A 25,725-nucleotide genomic window follows, 5' to 3' on the forward strand; every position below is an offset into this window, starting at 1 on the left:
GATATCAGGGTACCAGAAGACCTTAGGGAAACTGAACAGTGTTGATGACTTTCTCTGTGGGGAGATTGCACCCTCAGGAAGACAGAGGCAAGGAGTTAGCTTTCAGCCACTTTGTGCCAAAGACTGCCCTAATGGGCACGTGCCTGGGAAGGGAGCTAAAGAGATGTATGTCCAAAGCAGACCTCCAGAGAAGGGCTGGGAATGGTCGGGCCACATCTACCCCTGAGCTGAAATTTGGAGATGGCAAAGCAAGAACTCTGAGGAGGCGCCCTTGCTGGGATGTGACCTCTTAGGTAAAGAGCAGGGCAGAGTTTCAGGCCACCATCCAAGCTGAAAGGTTCACTGCCAACTGTGTTGTTTGGGGCCAGCTACCTGCTCGGTGGGCCTTCGTTTCCCCACCAGTAAATTCAAACTAACCTCACAGAGCATTGGGGAAGATTGCAGGAGAGATCTGAATATTCTCTGGCAATAAGAAAGACACCCATTGGTAGGTGGTTAATTGTCTTCTCACTGGGTCTGGCAGATTCCCACCAAGCCACAGAAATCATTTAAGCAGGAGCTTTGAAACCAGACAGAACTGGTATTATTATGTAACACATTGCCCCCAAAACTTTCTGGCTTAATTTATAATTAGTCAGTATTGTCCCTTATTGGTCCAAGATCTGGGAGATTCTGAGAAAATAAAGTGAGAGAAATTGGACTGTGCCACCATGGCTGGGACTTCAAATGGCCGGAAGTTGGCTGTAGGTCAGGGAATGTCTGGTCTCCGGTGTGTGACCTTGTGCAGATTCCAGGCCTCTTTGTGCCTGTTTCCTTGTTGAAATGCAGATATCAAGGTTTGCCTGTTTTTGTTAGCATGAAGTCAGACCATAGATATGAAGCACACATGCATGATCAATAGGAAATGGGAAGACAAAAAAAAATGAAAGCCATAATGATTTATTTCCCTGTGTTTGGTTCTCAGGGTGCACCAGGAGACTTTGGCCCCCGGGTAAGAATGGAGAACCACCTCCTTCACCTGTTCCATATGGCTTGTGTACTGTTATTATCGTACCGCATAGCTAGATGTCTCTAGATCCCAGCCCTCCAAACCTCACTATAGAAAGAGGAGTGGGGCAGCCCCCCACTTTTGCCCATGGTCACTGTGTGGAAGCCCAGGCACCCTGTTCTGGCCGAAGCTGAATCTTTAGAGTGATGATGCCTCTCCCACATAGGTAACAGGTGACAGGTGACAGGTATCCTGATCCCACACTGGTCACTGTGGATAACCAGGCAGTAGGGATGATCCTGGTCCCTGAACAAGACCGACCTTCCTAAAAGCATCTGGTAGTAGGAAAGCGGAAAGCCAGATGGTCAGCAGAACTGACCCCAAAGTTCAGCTCTGGCCTTTACCAAACAAATGACCTTCCGAGTTTCTTCCCTTAAGCAGGTGCTATAGTCACTGTAGTCCTCAGTCAGCACCCAGCACCAGGGTGAGGACAGTGAATGAGGTGTCTGCCAGCCCACCCTAACCTCATGGACCCCTGGGCCAGAAACTTAGAAATACGTTCTACTGAACCTAAGGTCTCCTCACCTGAGGCTGAACCCAAGATGGGCCCCACACACCAAGTGGATCTCAGCAAATGAATTGCTTAGCCCTAAGAAAGTTCCCTTGCTGTTTCCAGCACATTCTAGGATAAAGAGCCCTTGTTGCAGAGATTGAGAGACAGGTGATGGGTACCAAGGGAAAGGCCAGATGGAGTTGTCTACTAAGTTGTTTCTAAGAAGGTTTGAGGGAGGACATTGCAACCCAAGGGTCAGTCCCTCTGTCCACCCCCCCCAATCTGACAGGAGTGGGATTGAGGATGGGAAACAGTGGGCACAATGGAGAGAGGGGATAGGGATAAAGCCTGAGAGGGGAGCCTGAGGCTGGAGTCAGGGTGAGACCTAGCTCTGCAGTTTCATGGCTTTGAGTCCAGTTTCTGGGAAATGAGGACAGAGAGACAACATCATGGGATGTTTGTGATCAGGAGCCCAGATCAGGAAAGAGGTGATCTAGTCAATTCTGAGAGATGGAGCTGTCCTATGATGGGGGGCAGAACCAGGACCAACAACAACTGGTAGTTCTCTGAAGTCAAAGGGAAAAAAGGATTCATGTTATTTTGTGGATGTTGAGAAAAGGTTTGCTTTCTGGGTTGATGTATGGAAGCTATTCTTCAAAGCAGGAAGGACCAGTGTGTGATGGAGTCAAGGGGAGGGGAAAGAGGCCTCAGCTCTTGATGAACAGCAGCAAAGGAGCCCAAGGGAAAAGCCAACAGAACAGACATGTGGAGCAGGGGGTCTGCACACTCGATATTCAGCTGCCTTTCTCAGCTGGGTAAATTGGCTTTAGCTCCAGAAACAGCCTTGTGATTTTTTTTTTAACTCTTCTCACTTTTCTGACCATGCTCCGTCTGCTGACCTGACCAGATGGTTTTCCCACGGCTCAATGCGGGTTTTATAAGTAGAGACCACAGGGCATACAGCCTCCGCCTCCTCAAGGTAGACTGGCTGAGTGAAGGAGCTGGGCCTGCCGATTTGCTGTGCTCTCCCATCCTGACTTACTCCACTTTCTCGGGATCAACCTCAGACATCCAGTCCCTGAAGATGGAGGGGTTGGGCAGGAAGAAACTGAGAACTCGTATATACACCCAGGACCTGTTTAAGTGTCTAAACTTCCCACTTTCTACCTCCATAAGTGAAATCCAAGCCACAGTGACTCCTAAACTGGGCAGGGCCTCTATACTGCAAAAGGGGATACAGGAAATAGAAGGGAACACTTCCTGGTTCACTGTTACATGGTCAGATGACCTAACCACACTGCCAATTTTCTTTCCTTCTGTCTGGAGTTCTAGTTTGATAAGGACTTCAGTGGTACCAGACAGATCAGAAAAGCTGGAATGGTAGTAGACATTCAAAGCTTCTGTTAAATGTTTTTCATTGTGGGGAAAAAAGGGAATTGTGGTTTTAAGTGTGGTTTGTTAGAAAGCTGAACTCTTTTCCTGTCCTGGCAACCCATGGATGAAGAAGCATCCAAAAGAGACCTTGGCATTGAAAGGAGGGTCAGCCTTTCCTAGCTTTGTAATCCAGAGGGAGTGAGTACCCTCTCTGACCCCCACATACTACATCTGTAAAATGGGACAACTAAGTCCCTCTACCAGCTCATCACAAATGGTGGCTCATGCCTGTAATCCCAGCTACTCAGGAGGCCGAGATCTGAGGATTCCAGTTCAAAGCCAGCCCAGGTAGGAAAGTCGGTGAGACTCATCTCCAATTAACCACCAAAAACCAAAAGTGATGCTGTGGCTCCAGGGGTAGGGCCATAGCCTTGAGCTGAAGAGCTCAGGGACAGTACCCAGGCCCAGAGTCCAAGACCCACGACTGACCAAAAAAAAAATCTCAGGAACAGTGCCCAGGCCCAGAGTCCAAGACCCACGGCTGAGAGAAGAAAAGAAAAAGCAATTATATCAGTTACTATGGCCTGGTATGCCCTTCACTGGGCCCTGTGATAGGTTTGGGCAGTAAAAAGTGATCTGTAATCCTAGCTACTCAAGAGGCTGAGATCTGAGAATTAAAAATCCATGAGACTCTTATCTCCAGTTAACCAGTGAAAGCCAGAAATTGACGTATGGCTTGAGCGGTAATGTAGAAGCCATAAGCAAAAAAGCCAAGCAAGAGTGGGAAGCCCTGAGTTCAAGCCCCAGTACTGGTGTGTACACACACACACACACACCATGGTGTCAATTATATTGTGGATTTCCCCCCATGTAAAGTGGGTGCGAGATGAAGGTTCTGGTTGCCTGAGATCTGACCCAGTACTAACATTGGATTCAAGAGTTTGGGGACTTGGTGTTGCATGAGACAATACGTTCCTTCTTTGCATTTCATATATATATATATATATATATAATTTTGGGGTTTTTTATTTTGATATGATTATAGACTCACATGCATGTGCAATAAATAGACACACTATACCCTACAGACCCTTTATCTAGTTCCTCTCAAGGGTGACACCTTGCTTCACTGTTGTATAATCTCACAGCCAGGAAACTGACACACAACCCACCAGCCTTATTCAGATGGATCCAATTTTATACACACTCATTTGTATGCATTGTGTTGGCAAGTGTGTGGTTTGTGCTATGGAGTGTTATTACACGGTGAACTTATATAATGGGTGGATCTGTGTGAGCCACTGCCCAGCACAGGGAGTTTTTTCAGATGTTCTGCCTCCTTCGGGAAGGGGAATGGGTGGGTACATGCACTTTCACCTACCTCCAGCGTGTGTCCTCCCCTAATCGTGACCAGTCCTTTGTAGGGCCACCAAGAAGCTCAGTATTGAAGACCTTCCCTTCTAGCCTTCCTCAAGGGCAAAGGAGGCGGATGGCATAGGGGCTGAAGGGCTTGACTCTGAGGCTGTCTCCTGCCCTCATGATCAAGGTCATGCTAAGCTTCATGTCTTTTAAGGGAGACCAAGGGCAAGATGGAGCTGTAGGGCCTCCAGGGCCCCCTGGACCACCTGGGGCCCGTGGCCCTCCTGGAGACACCGGGAAAGATGGCCCTACAGGGACTCAAGGCCCAGTGGTAAGATAAGGCATGGAGTCAGGGCATCCAGACCTGACCCTGTACTGACCCAACCCCAAACCCTGACCCCAGAGGCAGCCTCAAATCCCAGCACTACCCTAGTACACCAACTTTCCCCCCAATCCCGAAACACAGCCTAGACCCATCCTTAACTTGAAGCCCAGCCCCAATTCAAATCCTGTCTGTGACCACAGATCTGAGCCCTAACCCAGTCCCTTATCCCAACTAAGCCTAAATCTAACACCTCCAACAAGCCCAAACTCGTTCCCAAGTCTACACTGTTACCCGGATCCTAAACCCGACTTCCTATAGACCCTGGCTCTTACTCTGAACCAAGGCTGATTTCCCAAATAGCTCTATAACCCCTTAGCTCCAACCAGCGCTGGTTATCACTCCAACACTGCCCTTGAGACCCAGTTCTCACCAACCCCCCTTCCCCTGCCTGCCCACTTCTCTGTAGTGACTGGTTAGGCTCAGCTTTCCTCTTGTAGTCCTAACCCAAACTCTGAAGACCTCACACACCTTACTCTACCATCCCTAACCCTACCCCCCCCCAAGTACTCCAGCCTGTCATTGCCCTCCATGGCAGAACCCAGTCCTCCACCCAAGTGCCCCAGGGTCCCCGCTCAGGGCAGCTCTGCAGTCAGCCGGTCCCTTCCTTGTGTTGGGCACATGACTCTATAAGCCTCAACCTTCTCATCTGTGAGCTGGAGACACCAACTCTTACTTTGCAGGGTTGAGGGAGGATGAATTGTAATTATGTCCTTAGAGTCCCAGTCTCAGTTCATACGATGTACTTGAATCCCTCATTGCCGTTCTCTTGTCACCTCAGGGTCCCAAAGGAGAGCCTGGACAAGATGGTCAGATGGTGAGTATTGGGGAGTTTCTGAGGCCTGGGATGGTGCAGCTTTAGCTCCGAGGCCTGCAAGTGAAACCTCTTTCTAACATAATCTCTGAGGCATACATACATGCATGCATGTATTTGTGTGCATGAGTGCAGCCGGACACTGGTGGTACTCATACCTGTAATCCAGGCTACTCAGGAGGCTGAGATATGAGGATCCCAGTTCAAAGCTATCCTGGACAAATAAATCCATGAGACTCTTATCTCCAGTTAACCACCAAAAAGCTGAAGTGGAGCTGTGGCTCAAGTGGTAGAGTGCTAGCCTTGAACACGAAAAGCTAAGGGACAGCACTCAGATCCTGAGTTCAAGCCCCAGTACCACACACACACACACACATACACACAGAGTAAGATGATATTTAACACCTTCTCTTGTTCCAGGGCCCTCAGGGACCCCCAGGAATCAAGGTGAGTGAGTGCTCCTCATCCCTTTCCCCCATCTTACCACCCCCTTTCATTCTCACCCCACCCTGTCCCCACTGAAGCCAGAGCAGTAGGGCTAAGGGACTCAGTCGTAGCTATGGGCAGGCTGCTGTATGGCTGGCCCCAGCATTCCTGGAGAGAAGATGAGGGAAACCCACAGAGGAGCTTCTTGTCTAGAATATCAAGAAGTAGGGCCGAGTGTTTGGCCTAGTGGTAGAGTATTTGCCTAGCATGCATGAAGACCTGGGTTCGATTCCCCAGTACCACATACATAGACAAAACTAGAAGTGGTGTTATGGCTCAAGTGGTAGAGCTCTAACTTTGAGAAAGTCCAAAGACAGTGCTCAGGCCCTGAGTTCAAGCCCAGGACAAGAAGAAGAAGAACAACAACAACAACAAGAGAGGGAGGAAGTAGCTGGTGGGTTAGGGTGGGGATAAGGTGTCCCCAGAAAGTCCTCTCTGTGGGTAGCTAACCTGTTCTCTGTCTCAGGGAAGCCAGGCTTTACCTATTCCCCCTCCTACTCATTCTTTCCTTTTCCTCAAACACATCAAATTCAGCCTGCATCGAGGTTGGCAGTCTATTCTCAAAGTACAGTCCTGGAACCAATGGTACCAACATCACCAGGACCTCATTGGAAATGGAAATTGTAGGGCCCACTGCGAGGGTCTGTGTAGCTCTCTGGAGGCCTCTGATATGAACTTGGGACCCAACCACCTTTTCCCACACAGAACCTCATCATCATCATCAAACAGCCCCATCCCAGAAACTTCCTTGAGTCTCTTTCCATCCTCCCAGCCTCGTGGTGGGTGAATGGATGGATGGACGGATGGATGGACAGGCATCCTCCCATTCACCTGTCCATCCATCATTTATACACACACCTGCTGAGACTTGCTCAGGAGACCAGGACACAAACATAAATCTGACCTACCCCTGCCCTACAAAGCTAAGGAGAAAGGAGCTGCTTCTGCCCTGTGCTGGCACCAGGATTCGTTTATTGTGCTGGAAAGGAAGAGCCATCTGGCTACCAGAGGGTGTAACCATGTGTCCAAGTGTGGTGGTCCTAGCTCTAGTTGTTCTCTCCTCAGGGGGATGATGGGACACCCAGCCAGCCAGGGCCCCCCGGACTCCCAGGGCCCAAGGTAGGTACATGTCTTTCCCATCCATTCCCCACACACCCCCCCCTCCCTCTGCAGTGGCCTGGCAATGCTTCTGGTTCTACCCGCTGGTTCTACATCCTGGGGACATGGCAACTGATGGCTAGGACAGGAAGCAGAAAGGCCCTGGGCCACGACCTTGGAAGGCCTAATATCTTCTTCAAACCATCTATCTCCCTTTGTGCCCCAAATCTTCTTGCTTCCTACCTTAGATGACCTGCCCTCCGTCCTGTCCTCAAACTGGGAACTAGGTGTCATCTATATGCCTTCCCCAGCCCTAACAATTTGCACCCCTGAGCTGCCCCCAGCTATGTGTCAGGACCCAGACTAGAAGGTGGTGTGACCTGGTACTAACTACTGTCCCCCACCCCCACACACACACACCAGCTCAGCCAAGGCGCACTCAGTAAGAGGCCTGCAAGCCCCTGTGACTGGAAGCCTTTCTGTTTCAGGGTGAGCCCGGAAAGGAGGGACCCCGAGGAGAGAATGGCATGGAGGGTGCCCCAGGACCAAAGGTGATGTTAGTGCTTTCTCCAGCCCCTGAAGGCCCCATCATCCAGATCTAGTTGAGAGAGGAGAGGGGGGTGGGGCAGAGAGAGATATCATTTAATCGAGGGGGGGTCTAATCAGGGGTCTCCTTGGATTCAATCAGAAGATGATCTGGGGGGGGCATGACAGTGGATTTGGAGTATGTGACAACAAGGCCTTGGCCAGGCCTACCTCTATGCTAACCCACTGGTAGCCTGAGCCCCAAACCCCATCTCCATACACTATGGGTCACAGGAGAGTGTGGCAGGTCTCCTCCCTGGAAGGCGGTTCCAGTCCTTAAACTGTTAGGGTTCCAGCACATGGGACACTTAGGGAGCAGGAACTGAAGGTGAGGTGGGGTGTGGCAGGGCAGGGATGTGGGGGAAAACTGAACTCTACCAGCAACCATGTATCTCCACAGGGAGAGCCTGGCGAACCAGGTACTGATGGAGCCATGGGGCCCCGGGTAAGCAGCCTCTCCACGGCCACAGCAGTGGGATCCAGGGACCCAGAGGAGCCATAGAACTGTAGAACCCGGGCACCTTCTTTAGTGTTTTAATTGATTAGGGATTGCTGGTATTGAGGCTTGAACCCAAGCCTTCTCACCAGGAGCAAATCCACCCATAGACCTTTCGTTAGCAGCCTTATAGACTTACCTTTAGGTTGACCTCCCATCCTGGGCTCTGTCACCCCATGCAGTCTTGTCCCCTCAAGTACCCCCAGGCTGGCCTTAGGTGGCTGGGGGGATGGAATTGGGCTCTGGGAGTGGGATTAGTGCTCTCTACCCAGTGCAAGGAGCTGGCACTGGGCAGGAACCAAAGGGCTTCTGACCCCACCATTTCCTGGAGAAGGGGAACAAGCACTGTACCTACCACTGCAGCTCCTCCCTGCAATTTTAATTTTCTATCTCAGGGTCCCCAGGGCCTCAAAGGGGAGCAAGGAGACACAGTGGTGATTGACTATGATGGCAGGATCTTGGATGCCCTGAAGGTAGGATTCTGGTGGGCCCAGATGCAACGTGGATGTCCATTCCTGAGGGAATAATGATTTGCCTTATTTACACAAAGAACCAAGAGTGGCTTGGCACAAAGACCTGTATGCCATAAGTTGACTGATATTGAACCCCACATGAGCTTCTGTGAATATAGCTCATGGGACCCCTGAGCTCCCCAGAGACAAAAGCAAAAAGGGAAACTCTTCTTTCCCTGGAACAGGAAACAATGTATTTCCCAATGGCTAAGCATAGAAATGTCTCTCTGGGGCCTTCATAGGAATCAATGGCCAGAAAGCTATGTCTAATAACTGCTGTGAAACAGAGGACAAGAGAGGCAAGGACTGTTGCAGGAACCCTAGGATAGGTGTGGCCTCTGATCCCTGCTCAGTACCTGGCCCACCAGGGGTGAGTGCAGACCAGTGTAGAGTGAGGTTGGGTGCCAGCTGCTCATGTGTACCAGGAGAAAGAGCTGGAATGAGGGGTGGATTCATTGTCAGGGGTCACACTGGACCTGGGCACATGACCTCACTGAGTTTCAGCTCAATTATCTCCCGCAGGCCTCAGAGAAGTACATGGTGATGGTAACTGTAGTCTAACCCACGCCTGCATGGTGTGCTGTGCTGTGCTGTGGTGTGCAGTGATGAGGGGTGGGGTAGGATGGGGTGGGGTGCTATGGAGTAGTATAGTGTGACCTGAGGGCCTATACAGACTTGGTGTGCCCCAGGCTGGCTGGAACCCCCATGAGAGAAGCCTTATGAGTGCAGAGTCAGGAGTTGAATCTGAATGCCAGACTGGGGTGATGACTCAATTTGATGAGCAGTGGGAGCCAGAGTTGGTGAGTGTGTGTGTGTGTGTGTGTGTGTGTGTGTGTGTGTGTGTGTGACAGAGCCAGAGAGCCAGCCATGTCTGACACCTGTAATCCTAGCTACTCAGGAGACTGAGATCTGAAGATCAAGGTTCAAAGCCAGCCCAGACACTAAAGACCGTGAGACTTTTTTTTTTTTTTTTTTTTTTTTTTTTGCCAGTCCTGGGTTTGGGCTCAGGGCCTGAGCACTGTCCTTGGGTGTTCTCAAGGCTAGAGCTCTACCACTTGAGCCATAGCACCACTTCTGGCTTTTTTTTCTATGTATGTGGTACCGAAGAATCGAACCCAGGTCTTTGTGCATGCTAGGCAAGCGCTCTACCACTAGGCCAAACTCCCAGCCTGGACCGTGAGACGCTTATCTTCAATTAACCACCAGAAAACCAGAAGTGGGGCTGTGGCTCAAGAGGTAGGGTGGTAGCCTTGAACTGAAGAGCTTAGAGACAGCATCCAGACCCAGGGTTCAAGCCCCACAACAAGAAAGAAAGAAAAAGAGAAAGAGAGAAAGAAAGAAAGAGAGAAAGAGACCAAGTTTGTGCATGTATGCGTATATACTGGTACTAGGACTTGAACTCAGGGCCCAGGCTCCATCCCTTAGCATTTATTCTCCCCCCACAGCTCTACACTTTCGGCTTTTTGGCTGGTTGGTTGGAGATGAGAGTTTCTCAGATTTGTCTGACTGGGCTGGCTTTGAACCTTGATCCTCAGATCTCAGCCTCCTGAATATCTAGGAGGACAGGAGTGAGCCAGCAGTGCCTGGCCAGTGTCAGTTCTTGAGCACAATGAGATCCAGACTGTGTTGGGGAAGGCTAGCATGAAAGGAGTGGGGACATGGGTGTGTGGGGCACTAGAGGCCGGGGAGCCCACCGGAAGGCAAGCGCTGGGCCTGGACCGAGGCAAGTGGACAGGATGTTGGAGATGAGGGACATGTCAGTGGAGGGGTCGATGGGGGCCAGCTGGGAGGAGGAGGGGAAGGGATGAGGACTGGAATGGTCAGGCCAGGGAAGCTGCATGCGGGGAACTGAGCAGGGAGCATGAGCCTGGGTGCATGGGTTGGCTGTGGTGGCAGGTGACCTGTGGAAAAGCCTGGATTGAGGAACTCCTGGGCATGGCAGATAGCAGGGAACAGGGCCAGAAGGCCAGAAGGATTCACAGACTAGATCGACAGGGCAGAGCTGGGCCACGTTCTGTATGTGATTGTCGGCTGTTCATTTTAGCTTGCTTCAAAGCACAGTAGGGAGCCATTGCAGAATTGTGAGCTGGAAGAGTATTGTGAAGAAATCCTTATTGCAGGGACACTGGCTCTGAGGAATTCTGGGCCCCCTGTGGCATGAACTCTGTGGTATCTTATCGAATGCCCCACGCCACCCCCTGTTCACTCCCTCTCCAGGGATAAAACTGTGCTGTGTGGAAGTGGGTAGCAGATCTGGCTGCTGCCTGATTGGACAAAGCCTTGGCCCCAAAGTGCTGGTCTGGGTGGGCAGCAGGAGAAAGCTCTGACTCACCATTGATTGGCTTGATTTTCATACACACAGGGTCCTCCCGGGCCACAGGGAGCCCCAGGACCACCAGGGGTGCCCGGAGCCAAGGTCAGTGCCCATGTAGCTACATGGTCTCTACGCCCCATCCCCAAGGCCACCTCCCCACGTGCCCCACTCTCCTCCTGCGTCTGCTCCTGGAGCTCAGAAGGAAAGGGCCCTACACTTCCCCGACCAATGTAATTACCTCTTTCCCCATGGTAGCTTCCCCCCCGCCCAGGGAAGCCTCAGATGCACATTGAAACCCTGAAACGGAGAAAATGGTCCAGCAGGTGGTAAATGTCCACAGCTAGTCCTGTAGCTGTACCTACTCGTCTAAATGCTTCTTAGGTGTCTCAGGAGAAAGACTACCCAAGATTTTTTTTCTATTTTTTTAATTGTTATTATGAAGGTGATTTACAGGGGGGTTACAGTTGCGTAAATCAGGTACATTTCTTTTTAGACAATGTCACCCCTTCCCCGACTGTCTCCCACTTTGTCCCTCCAGTTCCCATCCACAAGTTGTATAGTTTACTGCATTTGTTTATCATTTGTCCCTCCATTTCTGTGGCCTCTCCCTTACCCTTCCCAAAGACAGACAAGTGAATAAACAAGAAGAGAACAAAAAAGAAAACAAAAAACGGCAACAAAGAAAAGAACTCGGAATTCGTTTCTAGAAATATTATTTTATATGATCAGAGGCACATTGGCATTGGGCCTCTGTGTTCCTCCTCTAAGAGTGTCTTCCTTTGCTCTCACCATGTGTCCCTAACCCCTTTTATTTTCTCTCCCCTCCCAGGGTGAGCTGGGATTACCCGGTACCCCAGGAATTGATGGAGAAAAGGTCTCTATGTCCTTCATTTCCTTGCTGATACTGGTGCTGTTTAATTCACTGTGTGTGTGTGTGTGTGTGTGTGTGTGTGTGTGTGTGTGCGCTCAGGTACAGAATTTGAGACATTCTGGAAGCAGGTGAGAGGGAGGCCACAGGATCTGAGGCTTAAGTATGGAATCTGGAACTGAACTCCCCTGAGAACTTCAGCAAGGTGCTGACCTTCTTCCAAAGTCTGCACAGCCATGTCTCCACCCTCATGGACTAGAGAATCCACAGATTCACCCACCGTCTGCCAGGCATTGTTAGTCTTACCGTAGATTTACCAGTGTGTGAGAGCGCCCACTGATATGCACAGACAGTTTGATATCTAAGGGTGTCTTTGTGTGTGTGTGTGTGTGTGTATGTGCCAGTCCTGGGGCTTGAACTCGGGGACTAGATGCTACCCCCGATCATTATGGGATCAAGACTTATGTCCTACTGCTTGAGCCACAACTTGACCTCCAGCTTTTTGGCGGTTACTTAGAGATAAGAATCTCACACTTTTCTGTCCCAGCTGTCTTCTACTTGTGATCCTCACAGCTCAGCCTCCTGGGTAGTTAGGATGACAGGCATGAGCCTGGTGCTCTGCCTGTGATCATTTTTTTATGGCTGGGTCCTTAGTCAGTGGCATATCTTGGACATGGCGTAAAAGGCTAAGTAATGGAAAGCTGTGACTTGGGGTCCTGAGATGGAAGCACAGACTTGGCCCCCTTGACTGCCTACTCTACTCCCACAGGGCACCCCCTCCCAACCTCAGCTACCTACACCCCAAGCATGCAGAGGTAGGGGTCCCTCTCCCAGCTCCCCCATGAATTTAGCCAAGGTTCCCAGCTATCTGGACTGAAGGTGGAGACCTACAGCTAGAAAATGAAGGGCTATAGCCTAACCTTGAGTAAGTTGAGGAAACAACTGGGGTGTGGGAAGGAAGAATGCCTGCTGAGCCCCACTGACTCCTGTTTGGATGGTTTTTCAGGGTCCCAAAGGACCAAAAGGAGACCCAGGAGAGCCTGGGCCAGCTGGAGCCAAGGGGGAAGCTGGTGAGATGGGCTTGGCAGGCCTCCCGGTAAGTGACTGGGCCAGGCCCCATCTCTGTGCCTTGATGGTCTCCATTTCCCTACCAGCATGGGAATGATCATTTTTCTACTCCTACAAGAGGATGCTCAGATAGAGCTGTGGGGGGAGGAGGCAGATAGCGGGGCCCCACGGGAGATGATTTTAGGATGGGTAGGAAGGACTCACAAAATACCTTAACCCGCAGGGTGCTGATGGCCCCAAGGGAGAGAAGGGAGAGTCGGCCTCTGAGAGCCTGCAAGAAAGACTGGTAAGGGGGTACAGAGGTTTAGGGATCACCCCAATTCTCAACCCCAGGCTTGGAAGGGACCCTGAGCTTTGAGACACAAAGGCCCCTTGACCTGTCCAAACGCAGCACAGTGGGGGGAAAGGGGGCAATGGAGACTCTAGCTATGTCCCCCACCCAAGGCTCAATCAAGGACCCAAAGGCCAGCTGTTGGGTCTCGGGAAAGGAGCCACACCCAGGGGGCTCAACTTTGGTGCCCAGCCTATAGTGAACTCCAGTGTGTGGGTAGCTGAGGGATGGCAGGAAAAGTGGTAACAAACCCATTTCTCACCCTTCCAGGCCCAGATCATAGTAGAGCCAGGACCCCCCGGCCCCCCTGGCCTCCCAGGTCCCATGGTAAGGACAATTTTTACTTAAAGTAACCAGGATACCAAGAGGATGGTAAACCTAAGCCTTGGAGCAGTGGCAGACGGGAGGACAGGATTCCTCTTGGAGGAAGGGACAGGGCCACAGGGACCAGTGAGTAGATGTTTCAGGGTGGCCCTGGCCCTGAAGTTTGTACCCAGCTGGATAGCCTCAGTCTGCTTTATGACCTGCCTTCTCTTTCTCCAGGGTCTGCAGGGGATCCAAGGTCCTAAGGTGAGTGAACAGAGACCCCCCCCCCCTTCTTGCTCAGCATCCCAGTGGGCAGTCAGAAAGCCTTGCTAAACCAGGTACTAATGGCTCACGTCTATAATCCTGAGGATTGTCGTTCAAAGCCAACCCAGACAGGGAAGTCCGTGAAACTCTTATCTCCAGTTAACCCGCAGAAAGCTAGAAATGGAGTTGTGCCTCAAATAGCAGAACATCAGCCTTGAGTACAAGAGCTAAGAGACAGTGCCCAGGCCCTGAGTTCAAGCCCCAGGACCAACACAAGAAAGGGGGAAAAAGTTGGGTGAAATATGGCTATACTTAGCTTGGACCCAGTCCCAAGGCTTCTAGGACTGGCCACTGAGTGGTCAAACCTGATGGGGACCGGGAGTTTGGCCTAATGGTAGAGTGATTCCCTAGCATGCACAAAGACCCGGGTTCAATTCCTCAGTACCACATACATAGAAACAAGCTGGAAGTGGTTCTGTGGCTCAAGTGGTAGAACTCTAGCCTTGAGAAAGTCCAAGGACAGTGCTCAGGCCCTGAGTTCAAGCCAGGATTGGCAATAATAATAATAATAATAATAATAACAAGAACTGATGGTCCCCCTTGGACCAGAACTGATATCCTGAGAGTGGAGTGCTGCCCTTCCCCCACCAGGCTTGCAGCTCTGTTCTTTCCCTTTCCCTCTTCCTCTGGCCCATCTCCAGCCTCATCTGCCTCCTCACCCACTTCTCTGCCTTTCCCTGCACCCCCTTTTCCCTGCACATGTCTCTTGCCCATGCACATCTGTCTCTCAACTGCCTGAGGCCTAAACACCAAGTGAAGTCTTGGGTTTGGTGTCAGTTTCACAATGCCATGTTGTCTGCTCTTAAAACCCTGAGTGTGGTCTGCCAGTGTGCCTGCCCGCAGAGAGGCAGACATAGAAGCAAAGGCCAGCTGGCCTCACCCCCTGTCTTGTTGTGTCTCATTCACCCCCAAAGCAGAGCACCCCAACATCTCCCCAGCTCAGGGGCCAGATTGGGATGGTAGTCGGGGGGTTGCTCTGAGTCATAGAATCCCAACCTGAGTGGCACCGAGCTTGTGAGCCAAGGCCTCCCAGATCTCATTTAACAGAAGCAGCTGTTGTCAGGGACTCAGTCCAAGGCCCAGCCCAGGGACCGAATGGAGAGCCAGCCTGCCACTGTCCAGTTGTGCAACTGAGTTTGGCAATGCCCCCTTCATCCTTTCCTTGTCTGTGTGTGACCAGAGCCTCCCTCCAGGGGCTGAAGGAGCCCCTGTGTGGTCAAAGGAAACATGTCCCATGAGCCTTCTCTCGTAACAAATTTTTAAATTATTCTTTAATTTTGTCTTTAAATAGTTATACAAAGGGATTACAATTCTGCATGTCTGTTTATGAGTATAATGCATCCTGATGGATGTCACCTCTTCCATCTTTCTCCCACATCCTGCCCAGCCCCACTCATCCCCTCAATTTTCCTAGTTGCATTTTTACATATATATTGAATATTATGAGTGCATTCCTCACCCTTTCTCTCTGTGTTTTTTTCTCTGCTCTCCCCTTGATCTCAGACCCTTTCCCACACATGCCTCTAATTCCAGCCTCTTGGTATTTATTTTGCTCTTTGACAGAAATTTAATGTATGTAATTAAAGAAAAAATTTAAGGGAACATGTCTACACCCAATACTGCCTTCATTCTTGCCAGAGAGGAAGCTAGAGTCTGTCCCTGTGTCCCCCCAGGTTCCCTCCCTGCACACCCTGGTTTCCACATAGGCCCCAGGCTCCCCTGTCCTGCACTGCTCACTTCTTGACTGGTTTCTCCATTGGTTTCTAGGGCTTGGATGGGACAAAAGGAGAGAAAGGTGCACCAGGCGAGCGAGGACCTCATGGCCTGCCTGTGAGTGTCATGATCCTTGCTTGTCACTAAGATGTTCCACCTCTTACCTGTCACGCCTCTTAACCTACTCATTTTTTTACCCAGGGACCTGTTGGCCCACCTGGCCTTATTGGGCTACCAGGAACCAAAGGAGAGAAGGTAACACCTTATTAACCTCTCCACCACACCACACCACACCCCCACCCCACTCAGCTGTGGGGAAAAAAAAGAACCCATGATGTCACTCAGTCATTGAGGCTCAACTCCTACACCTTGTTGGGTCTCTGTACCTCACAGAGCCAGGAACTATGACTGTGGACACCTTCTGTCTCTGCCAGAATGTTCAGTGGGTTTCCCTGCCCCCATGTCTGTGGTCATGGGGTCTCCCCAACAGCTATTCTCCCAGAACCTCTTCCAAGCCCCTCACACTCTCCCCCTCCAATCTCTCTCCTTAGGGCAGACCTGGGGAGCCAGGACTCGATGTAAGTTTCTCATTGTTCACTGTGAGTAACGGGGGGCCTTCTGTGTGTGTCCTCTACCCTCACTGCCCATATAGAACCTGAACTGTGACGCCCATCCCCTGGGATGAGGTTGACTAGTTTCCTGTGTCATCATCACCATGTCCAGGACACAGACTAGAGTGGCTGTTCTGGGATGGAGGATGATGAATGGATGGATGGATGGATAAGTGAATCGATGGGATGATGGATGGGTAAAGTGAATGGCTAAACAAATAGAAGGATGATGGGTGGTATATTGTAGATGGATGTGTGAATGGACAATAGAATGAATGATGATGGATAGATGATGGATGATACATGAATGATGGGTGGATGGATGATGGAGGAGTGATGGATGGTGCATGGTGGGTGGATGAGGGAATGGACAAATGAATAGAGGGATGTCAGAGGGATGAATGGATGGTATCTTGCAGGAGGGAGCTGGGGAGAGCAGTGAGGGGCCTGTTGCAGCCTCCAGCTAGGGTGGTATTATGGGAAGGAAAGCAAAGGAAGCATGAGCCTGGTGTTGATTCTATCAGTCATCCTTTGGTTACAGAACATAAACAAAATCTAGTTGAAACTAGTTGGAAATGACTCAGAATCGAAATGACTCAGGTTCCTCACATGTATCCAGGCCACAGGATTGCCCACATGCCCCAACTCCCTCCCTCCTGCCTCTGCTTCCCCTGGGCGGGAATCACTGGAAGTGAAGGGGAGCCAGTAGCTCTGCACCTGCATCTTTCAGAACCCAGATCCACAAAGGAAGGATGGCCCCACTCTCCTGCTAGAAGAAAATCTTTTTGTCTATCCTTGATCAACACCAAGCAACCATTAGGCCATGGGAATGCTATTTCCATCCACCAGGCTCTGTCCAGGGCAGGTCTTAGAGTGGCGTCCGTGGGTTGTGGGAAAGGAGGGTGGTTCCAGAACAATCTGGTGGCTCTCATGAGGGAAATGTGACCAGATGCAGGGCTGCAAGAATTCTGGTGTCTTAGCCAGCACTGTGGCTCACGCCTATAATCCTAGCTACTTAAGAGGCTGAGCTCTGAGGATCCAGGTTCAAAGCCAGCCTGGGCACAAAAGGACTTGAGACTTATCTCCAATTAACCTCTAGAAAATGAGAAGTGGGGCTTGACTCAAGGGTAGGACAGTAGCCTTGAGCTGAAGAGCTCAGGGACAGCACCAGGCCTAGTTCAAGCCCCATGACCATCCAAAAAAAAAAAAAAGAATTCTGGTGTCTTCCCTGGAACCTTACCTTGGAAAGCAAGTGTGGGACCAGAAGAGAGTGGAGGTGCTTGCTCAAGAGGTCCGGGTTCCACCAATGACACCACCCTGGAGAGCCACAACACTGAACCCCATTCAGGCCCTGACGCAGGATGGGCTAAAGAATGTCACATCATGTGCCGGGAGCCCGTGGTTCACACCTATCGTCCTAGTTACTCAGAAAACTGACATTGAGGCTCCCAGTTCCAAGCCAGTCCAAACAGGAAAGTCCATGAGCACTGTCTCCCGTGATCTTCCCCAGTAGACATGAGGGAAGACAGGAATGTGTCACATCCATTTCTCGGTCCCCAACATCCCCTCTAATGAATGCTGAGTCATATCGGTTGGACAGACAGAGGAATGGACAAATGGACATTAGTACAACTCTGTTGCTTTTTTCTTTGACCTGGCTAGCCTCAGACCATGACCCATGATCCTTCTCCCTACCACCTCCCACAGAGTTGGATTACAGCTGTGACCCCCCCCCCTGCCCAGATCATTGATGGAGATGAGGTCTCCCTAAATGTTTGCCCTAGGTGGCCTTAAACTGCCATCCTCCTGACCTCTTTCTCCCATGTTGCTGGGATTACAGGTAAGAGCCACCATGCCTGGCTCTTGTTTTCAGATTTAACCTTTAATCCTTTTGTCAGGGTTTCCCTGGACCTCGAGGAGAGAAAGGTGATCGGAGTGAGCGTGGAGAGAAGGTGAGAGCCTGGGGAAATGGCAAGGGAGGGAAGCAGGAGTTGGGGGTGGGGGGGGGGACAAGGAGAAGCCAGTAGGAGAAGCTGGGGCAGAGAGAGGATGGGCAAGGAGGACAGGTGAGGGCTAGGACTGAACGTGGGACTGGAGCTCTAGTGGCTGCAGGAACTGGAGACTGGTAGCCTTGACCAACACACTATCTCCTCTTGTGCAGGGAGAGCGGGGCATCCCCGGCCGGAAAGGAGTAAAGGGTCAGAAGGGAGAGCCAGGCCCACCAGGCCTTGACCAGCCGTGTCCTGTGGTAGGTGTCTGAAGGGAGAGCCAGGCCCACCAGGCCTTGACCAGCCGTGTCCTGTGGTAGGTGTCAGAAGGGAGAGCCAGGCCCACCAGGCCTTGACCAGCCATGTCCTGTGGTAGGTGTCTGAAGAGGACAGAACCCCAAGCCACACAGCCCTCACCCCCTTCACGACAGCAGCTCTGGCCCTGACCCCACCTCAGCACAACTGGGGGACACAGAGTCTGTTTGCCAGGGTCCCCTATTTACCAGCCTCAGAGCCACTCATGGGGACACCTATCTTGGACCATTTTAGGCTAAGAGTAGAGAAGGGCCAGGTCAGCAGTCGAGCTGGCTTTACACAGCATTGTCAGTAATTTAGGGGTACCATGGAAGGAGGCAGGGAGCTAAGAGGGAAGACCAGCAGTCATAGACAAGTTGCTTTTCAGGCAGAACCTGGGAGCCCATGAAGATTTGACTCCCTAGGCTTGAGGCCCAGAAAGGAGGATTGAGACCACCTGCCTGGCCCCATCTCTAACTCCCCTTCCCAGAAGCATTCTCTCCCAATCTAGGGAAGCCCCCCTTCCTTTGTAAAGCCCATTCCCTTCTCTTCTCCCTGCTAACCTTCTTTCCTGCCCCCTCACGACAGGCCTTGCCAGCCCTCCAGACCCAGCGCCTGGAACACACAGGGTTCCATTGCTGCCTTTTAAGGGCAGGAGGACTTACATGTCAGGCTCCTCCAGTACAGCCCAGAAAATGCAGAGAACTTAAAAAAAGAAAGAAAGAAAGAAGTCACGTAGCAATGGCTCACACCTGTAATCCTTGCTCCCTAGGACGCTGAGATCTGAGGGTATCAGTTCAAAACCAGTCTGGGCAGAAAAATCCATGAGACTCTTTACCTCCAGTTAACCACCAGAAAACAGAAAGTGGGACTGTGGCTCAGAGTGGTAGAGCACTAGCCTTGAGCCCCAGAACTCAGGGACAGTGCCCAGGCCCTGAGTTCAAGCCCCATAACAAACCAAAACAACAACAACAAACACTGGGTCTCTCTACTGAAGTGTTTATATTTATTTCTGGCCACCCCAGCAGAGCCCTGGGAACTATGCAGGTGACCCAGAGCCAAAGGTCTTGCCAGTCCTCTGGCCTTCAATAAGGCTCTTTAGCCCTCTGTGCCTGTTTCTCATCCATACTAGAGAGGTGCTAACCCCAGAAGCCAATGAGGAAACAACCATGAAAGGCTGAGCGATAAATGCACACAACAAGGAAGTGGCAGTCGGTGTGGAGCAGTATACACCTATAATTCCAGCACTCATGAGGCTAAGGCAAGAGGATCAGGAGTTCAAGGCCAACCTGGGCTACATAGCAAAATGATCTCAAAAGAAAAGGCACATGAAGTGGTCAAGGGGTCCCCACCCTACAGCTCCAGGTTTGGGGTCAAGGCTTTTCTGCAAGTCAGTGAGCTTCTGTTTTTGAAACAGGAACATCCTCGATGTGGAAGCAAGAGAGGGGCCCTGGGCTCTCAGGGCCCAGGCAGGGGCAGTGGGCCCTGCCCTGCGGTATGCAGTCTGGCCTGCTGTGTGCTGTGTGCTGTGTTTGCTGTTTGATTCCCCTAGCTCTGCCCCATCCTCCCTTGCTTCTGCCCGCTGCTCCATCCTGCCCCTCCTTCCCTGTCCCTTTGGTCTTCAGCCTATGTGCATGTGGGGTAATCATGTGTGTCTGGGTTTTGGAGCAGAGTGGAGTGTTTTCTATCCCTGGTGAACCCCAGAATCTTTTGCATTTTGTCTCTATCCACCTTCTCCCTCCAGGCTGCCTGAGAAAACCCATCTACCTCCCTGCCCATGTCTGATGACTCAGTGGACTTTGCTACCCCACAGACAAGCCATCCATGCATGCCCAGGGTCTCCCTCTCGATAACCTGAGCCCCCTATGTCAAATGGAGTTGTGCCACCTCTGGAATTGTTCCCATAACTCTGCCTCAGAGGCATCCATGCCCAAGCCCTTCATGTTCTCAGACCCCCAGGCAGAAAGCCACACAGCCTCTCCACAGGGCCCAGGCCCTCCATGACTATTGCATCACAGTATCCTAGCTCTGCCTCAGCACAGCTGTCCCCACGAAGCAGTTAGAATGTGCTCAGGACCAATGCCCAAGGGGCCATCATGTCCTCCCCAGTGGACAGAGGAGACATCCAGGCCTGCCTGGGTGGGGTCCAGTGGCCTCACATGGCAGCTGCCTGACTGGACCTCCCTACAGAATTAGAAAGGAGGTGTGGAAGGTGGAGCTGGTACCACTCTCTGTGCTTGCAATTGAAGTTTTCTCCTTTTCCAGGGACCCGACGGACTGCCTGTGCCTGGCTGCTGGCATAAGGTACCTTGTAGGAAAGAGTCTCGGGACAAGCCTGGAGGAGTGGAGGGAGGAGGGAGGGGCTCAGGGGTCTCAGGTAGCATCTGACCCAATCAGTGAAAAGCCGGTAGTGCTTCCTGATGGGTTTCTGACAGGCTCAGTCCCAACTGCTACACTGAGAATGGGTGAAGTAGGGTCACATCTGTCCCTGAGGAAAATGAGGGAACAGAGTGGCCTGAACAGAGGTAAGGCCACAGGGACCTCTCTTGGGTCTCTTGTCACCATAAGTCTTTCCTCCTTTTCCAGTGATCCTCAAGACACAGCTCACATCCTGTACAGATCCGTGTGGACTTTTTAAAAAAAAATTTTTGTAAAAATGAAACAGTAATATATTGATCTTCTTTCATGGGATGTGCCACCTGTGGCCTGTGACATTGGACCGTGTCACCCAGCCCCAAAGGATCAGCCTGTGGACCTGGCAGGAAAGCCAAAGGGTGATCTGGGGGCCTGCATACTTGAGGGTCTACACCAGGCTTGGCTCTCCCAGGAGACGAAGGTGAAGATGCCTAGCTCAGGCAAGGCTGAAAAGACACCGGGTTGGACCCTCTAAGTCACCTGATTCGCAGACGCACAGCTGGCCTGCTGCCCTGCTGGTGCTGTCCCCTGAAGTCCCAACTTCCTGGGTCGCTTTGTATCCAGCAAGACTGTGGACAGTGGCAAGCAGCTGTGCTGGCCTCTCTAGCCCCGGGACTCCGCCAAATCCACCCAGGACCCAGGGCTCATCCCAGGCAGTACAAGACTCTCACCCAGCACTTGAGGAGGAAGCAAGTGGGAAACACCCCTTCCCCTGGAAGCCAGCAGGCCTGTGTGCTGTGGCCTTGAGAAGGGGCTGAGCTCTGTGATGGCTGTGACTGCAGAAGACCCAGCATTCTCTGAGTATGGACATGAACCGTCCTAGACTGCACTGGCTACCTCTTCCTATCTCTGTCACCTCACCCATAGCAGCGACAGGAAGGGACCTGGCCAGCCCTGAGAGGATATATATCTGTGGTTCAGAGCTTGAAGTCTCACTGGCCCAGAACTCTGATCAGTCTGGAAGAAAGGAGGCTCTGAATGAGTGATACAGATTGTGCTGGTCCCTGCTGAAGCAGGAGGCCTGCCATAGGCCTAGGCACGTGTATACACACACACACACACACACACACACACACACACTGTTCCCTGACACACATGTTCCCCTCTAACAGAAGTTCCCAGCAGCCAACTCTGTCCCAACTCCTTGTCTCTGCTTTCTATGTAGGTTGTGTAATAAACCACAAATGTGTGTCCAGGTGTGCCTGTACTTGAAGTGCCCTGGGCATCCATGACTAAAGTATCATCCTGGCTATTGAGGGATGCAGAGAGGAAAAGGAGGAACTTTGTAGGCCATGCCAGAAACTAAAGGACATTAGGACAGAAACCAGTGAGGAAATAGAAGGATACAGGTTCAAGGCCTGGTCCTGCCACATGCCAGCAGAGTTCTCAGGCCAGTGACTTCCTGTCTGAGAATCCCTGTCTGATCCTCTCCTGTGCTTTCCAGTATAACTGCTGCTGTAAAATCTGGAGCACTTCCATTTCTCTTTCAGTCCTGGGTTAATGGGCTTCACTGGGTAATTCTTGCTCAAACTCGCTCTCATATGATGGTTCACGGTGCCTGTCATTAAGGGCCCAGATGGCTGGGATGCCACACTGGGGCTGCCCCGTGGCTCATACTTTCTCCCAGCTTGGTGGCGGGATTCCAGCGTGAATGAACCAGTCAGGACAAGTGGAAGCATTCACCTTTCATAGCCAAACCTCCAAAGTCATATGGTGTCACTTTCAGAATCAGAAGCTTACCTCAGCCTAAGGGGTAATGTAAGGAGTGCCAACGTCCTATTTTAAGGAGAAAATGTGGAAAACTAGATTTGATCTTGTGGTCGTCATCTGAGTAGATGCCCGCCGCCCCTCCTGTACAAAATGAGATACAAGGCTTAAAACCCAGATTGTGAGCTGGGAACGGTGGTTCACACCTATAAGTCTAGCTACTCAAGATGCTGAGATCTAAGAACCATGGTTCAAAGCCAGCCCAGACAGAAAAGTTTGTGAGACTCTTATATCCAATTAGCCAGGAAAAAAAAAATGAAAATGTGGTTCAAGTGGTAAAATACTCACCATGAATAGGAAAAAGCCAAGCAATGGCATAAGAACCAGCATTCAAGCCCCAGTCCCAGGTCCACTGTAGCCTACAGCTGGCAATTCCCTCTCCACTCAGGAACCTTTTTCCCACTTTGCCCACTCTATGAAGAATGGGGCCAATATAGTATCACTGTGACCAGTTAACATATGGGAAAACAGAAGCTCAGAGAGGTTACATACCTGCCCAGGGATGCACAGCTAGGATGGGGTGGCAGGTCTAAGACTGGGCCAAGACTCTTGGATGTGTTATCTTTTCAAAATCTTATGGCAGGGCATGACATCTGCTAAGTGGCTTTAGAATAATGGTTGGCCAGCAGTGAGCGCTTCATAGAGATGGAAACCACATGTTTCTGACTTCTTCAGCCATCCAGGAAGATCCCTTCCCAGTGCCCTGATGACAGGATGTGGCCATTCTTGGCTCACTGCAGCCCTCTTGTGGCCTTAGGCCTTAGGCAGAGTCCTGATGTATTAAGTATGAGGGGAGAGGGAAGAGAGAAGAGAGGCTTTGGAAGAGTGATTTCTTCAAGACTCTAGATCTGGAGGGCACCCTGAGTCACAGCTGAGCCTCAAGAGGAGGTGCTCTGTCAAACCACCTCTTCCTGGAGAGAGAGGCACTCCTGATGTATGCATGGCAGCTAAGCTAACCACCAGGCCTGCTCATCTCTTTGACACAGGCCTGAGAAAAGCCAGCGTACCCAGGTAAGCTTCTTACCCGTCCCTATAGTAGCAGTAGAAATGCAAATGTGCTTTGGGTTGTCACCTGATTGGGGGATACCCCTGGCATCCAGGGAGCAGGATTGGGGGGAAGGAGGAGTAGCATATATCTCAAATACAAGGATGGTCCTGTCCAGTTGAAACCAGATTTTTAGGCCCAAAGTTAGAAGTCCCAAGTTAGATCTGGCCACTCACCCTCGTGTGCCAAATGGTGAAGGGCAAAGAAAGGTACTTTATTATGTAGCAGCCATGGAAAGACATGCATTTGAGTACATCTTCAGCTCTCTTCAGGGGTACAGACATTGGCATCAGGTTAAATAGTTAGATACTGAGAATGCCTAAGAAACACTGATCCCAGATTCGTTTTTTTGTTTTTTTTTTTTGTTTTTTTTTTTTTGCCAGTCCTAGGCTTAAGCTCAGGGCCAGAGGACCGTCCTTGGATTTTTCTCGAGGCTAGAACTCTACCATTTGAGCCTCAGCACCACTTCTGGCTTTTTCTGAGTATGTGGTACCAAGGAATCGAACCGGGGTCTTCGTGAATGCTAGGCATGCATTCTACCACGAGGCCAAACTCCAGGCCCCTGATCCCAGGTTTTTGCTCAGCTGCTTCCACCCATTCTGTGCCTTTTTGACTAGACATAAGATAACAGAGGTTTACTTAGCATAGAGCCAGAGACCAAATGGAGTTTTCCTGTTTTGTTTTTTCTAAGCAGCAACAAGGTGAAACTAGATAATCTGGACCCAGGATATGTCCCTACCTGATCTGACTTCTATCTGTATTATCTGTATCTCCTCCTAACCCTGGACACCCCAGGAGCAGGGAAGCTGAGAGCTGAGACTGGATTCAACCTTCCCATTCCTTTCTCCCAGCAGGAAGTAACATTTGAGTGCTTTGAGCTGTCCAGGCCATTTCTGTGGTCTGTGTCTCACCACCAAGGTAGACAGGGCTTAATACACTCGCCACAGTCCCACTCACACATACATGAAGCTTGTGGTTGGCCCTCAGAAAAGGAATACAGGCCACAGGCAATTAACCTGTCCGTTAATTTAGTGGGAATGTTTGCAAGAGTCATGTTCAAGCTTCCTTGACCATGACAATTCCAAACATAAAGCTTTACTGGGATTGGGAAGCAGAGCTCTTTGAATGAAAGATGGTGATGTGAGAATGTATTTAATGCTACAGAATTGTACCCTCAAAAATATTAAAATGAGGAAGTGGCACTGTGGCTGAAGTGGTAGAGTGCCAGCCTTGAGCTGAAGAGCTCAGGAACAGTGCCCAGGCCCAGAGTTCAAGCCCTATGATGAACAACAACAAGAGTAACACATATTTTACCACAACAAAAACATAAAAAGTATATGACACAAAAAAATAGTCTTTCATAACTGCTGAAAGCCAGGGCACTAGTGGCTCAGGCTTCTAACCATTAACAACTCAGGAAGCTAACGCAAGAAAAGTCCATGTGACTGTTCCCTCCAATTAACTGGCCAAAAGCCTGCCACAAGTGGAGCTGCGGTCCAACCTTAAAGCCAAAAAACTTAAGGGATAAGCACTTAGACTCTGAGTTCAAACCCCAGTATCAGCCCACCAAAAATAAAGAACTTCACCCACAGAGGTGTGGTTCTGTAGCTCCTAATCTTAGACACCTCTAGGTGAGGCGGAGTGCTGATAAGAAAGTCTGGGCTGTTGTTGCCTGCCTGCAGGGGCGGTTTATGCTCTTATCTCTAGGTGTTTACCCTTGCCCTAGGTTATAGTCCCTATAACTCTTAGCTCCAATTAACCAGGGAAAAGCTGCTTAAAACCCTTGTGGGGGGGAGGAGGCTGGGAGTTTGGCCTAGTGGTAGAGTGCTTGCCTAGCATGCACGAAGACCGGGGTTCGATTCCTCGGTAACAAATACATTGAAAAAAGCAGGAAGTGGTGCTGAGGCTCAAGTGGTAGAGCTCTGGCCTTGAGAAAGTCCAAGGACAGTGCTCAAGCCCAGGGCTGGCAAATAAATAAATAAAAATTAAAAAAAAAAAAAAAGATCTTCCTTCCCTCCCCACCCCTCACCTCCC

General features: G+C 50.8%; 1 protein-coding gene across 1 annotated transcript in view; it reads left to right on the forward strand.

The window, feature by feature from the left end:
- Window positions 1-22,086, forward strand: part of Col23a1 (collagen type XXIII alpha 1 chain) — a 183,055-nt gene extending 160,969 nt beyond the window's left edge. Inside the window, exons 8-28 of the mRNA XM_090321044.1 lie at window positions 965-991; window positions 4,489-4,605; window positions 5,438-5,473; window positions 5,891-5,917; window positions 7,022-7,075; window positions 7,543-7,605; window positions 8,040-8,084; window positions 8,531-8,608; window positions 11,010-11,063; window positions 11,791-11,835; window positions 12,836-12,925; window positions 13,121-13,183; window positions 13,499-13,555; window positions 13,772-13,798; window positions 15,626-15,688; window positions 15,773-15,826; window positions 16,123-16,149; window positions 18,081-18,134; window positions 18,344-18,430; window positions 20,730-20,768; window positions 21,051-22,086. Of these exons, the coding sequence (XP_090177170.1) occupies window positions 965-991; window positions 4,489-4,605; window positions 5,438-5,473; window positions 5,891-5,917; window positions 7,022-7,075; window positions 7,543-7,605; window positions 8,040-8,084; window positions 8,531-8,608; window positions 11,010-11,063; window positions 11,791-11,835; window positions 12,836-12,925; window positions 13,121-13,183; window positions 13,499-13,555; window positions 13,772-13,798; window positions 15,626-15,688; window positions 15,773-15,826; window positions 16,123-16,149; window positions 18,081-18,134; window positions 18,344-18,430; window positions 20,730-20,768; window positions 21,051-21,053 (1,110 nt within the window). The 3' untranslated portion in view covers window positions 21,054-22,086. The remainder of the gene's footprint in view (window positions 1-964; window positions 992-4,488; window positions 4,606-5,437; window positions 5,474-5,890; window positions 5,918-7,021; window positions 7,076-7,542; window positions 7,606-8,039; window positions 8,085-8,530; window positions 8,609-11,009; window positions 11,064-11,790; window positions 11,836-12,835; window positions 12,926-13,120; window positions 13,184-13,498; window positions 13,556-13,771; window positions 13,799-15,625; window positions 15,689-15,772; window positions 15,827-16,122; window positions 16,150-18,080; window positions 18,135-18,343; window positions 18,431-20,729; window positions 20,769-21,050) is intronic.
- Window positions 22,087-25,725: the final 3,639 nt, after the last annotated feature.

Source organism: Megascapheus bottae, chromosome 29 (genome assembly GCF_031878675.1).
Source record: "Megascapheus bottae isolate mThoBot1 chromosome 29, mThoBot2.hap1, whole genome shotgun sequence".
Lineage (NCBI taxonomy): Eukaryota > Metazoa > Chordata > Mammalia > Rodentia > Geomyidae > Megascapheus > Megascapheus bottae.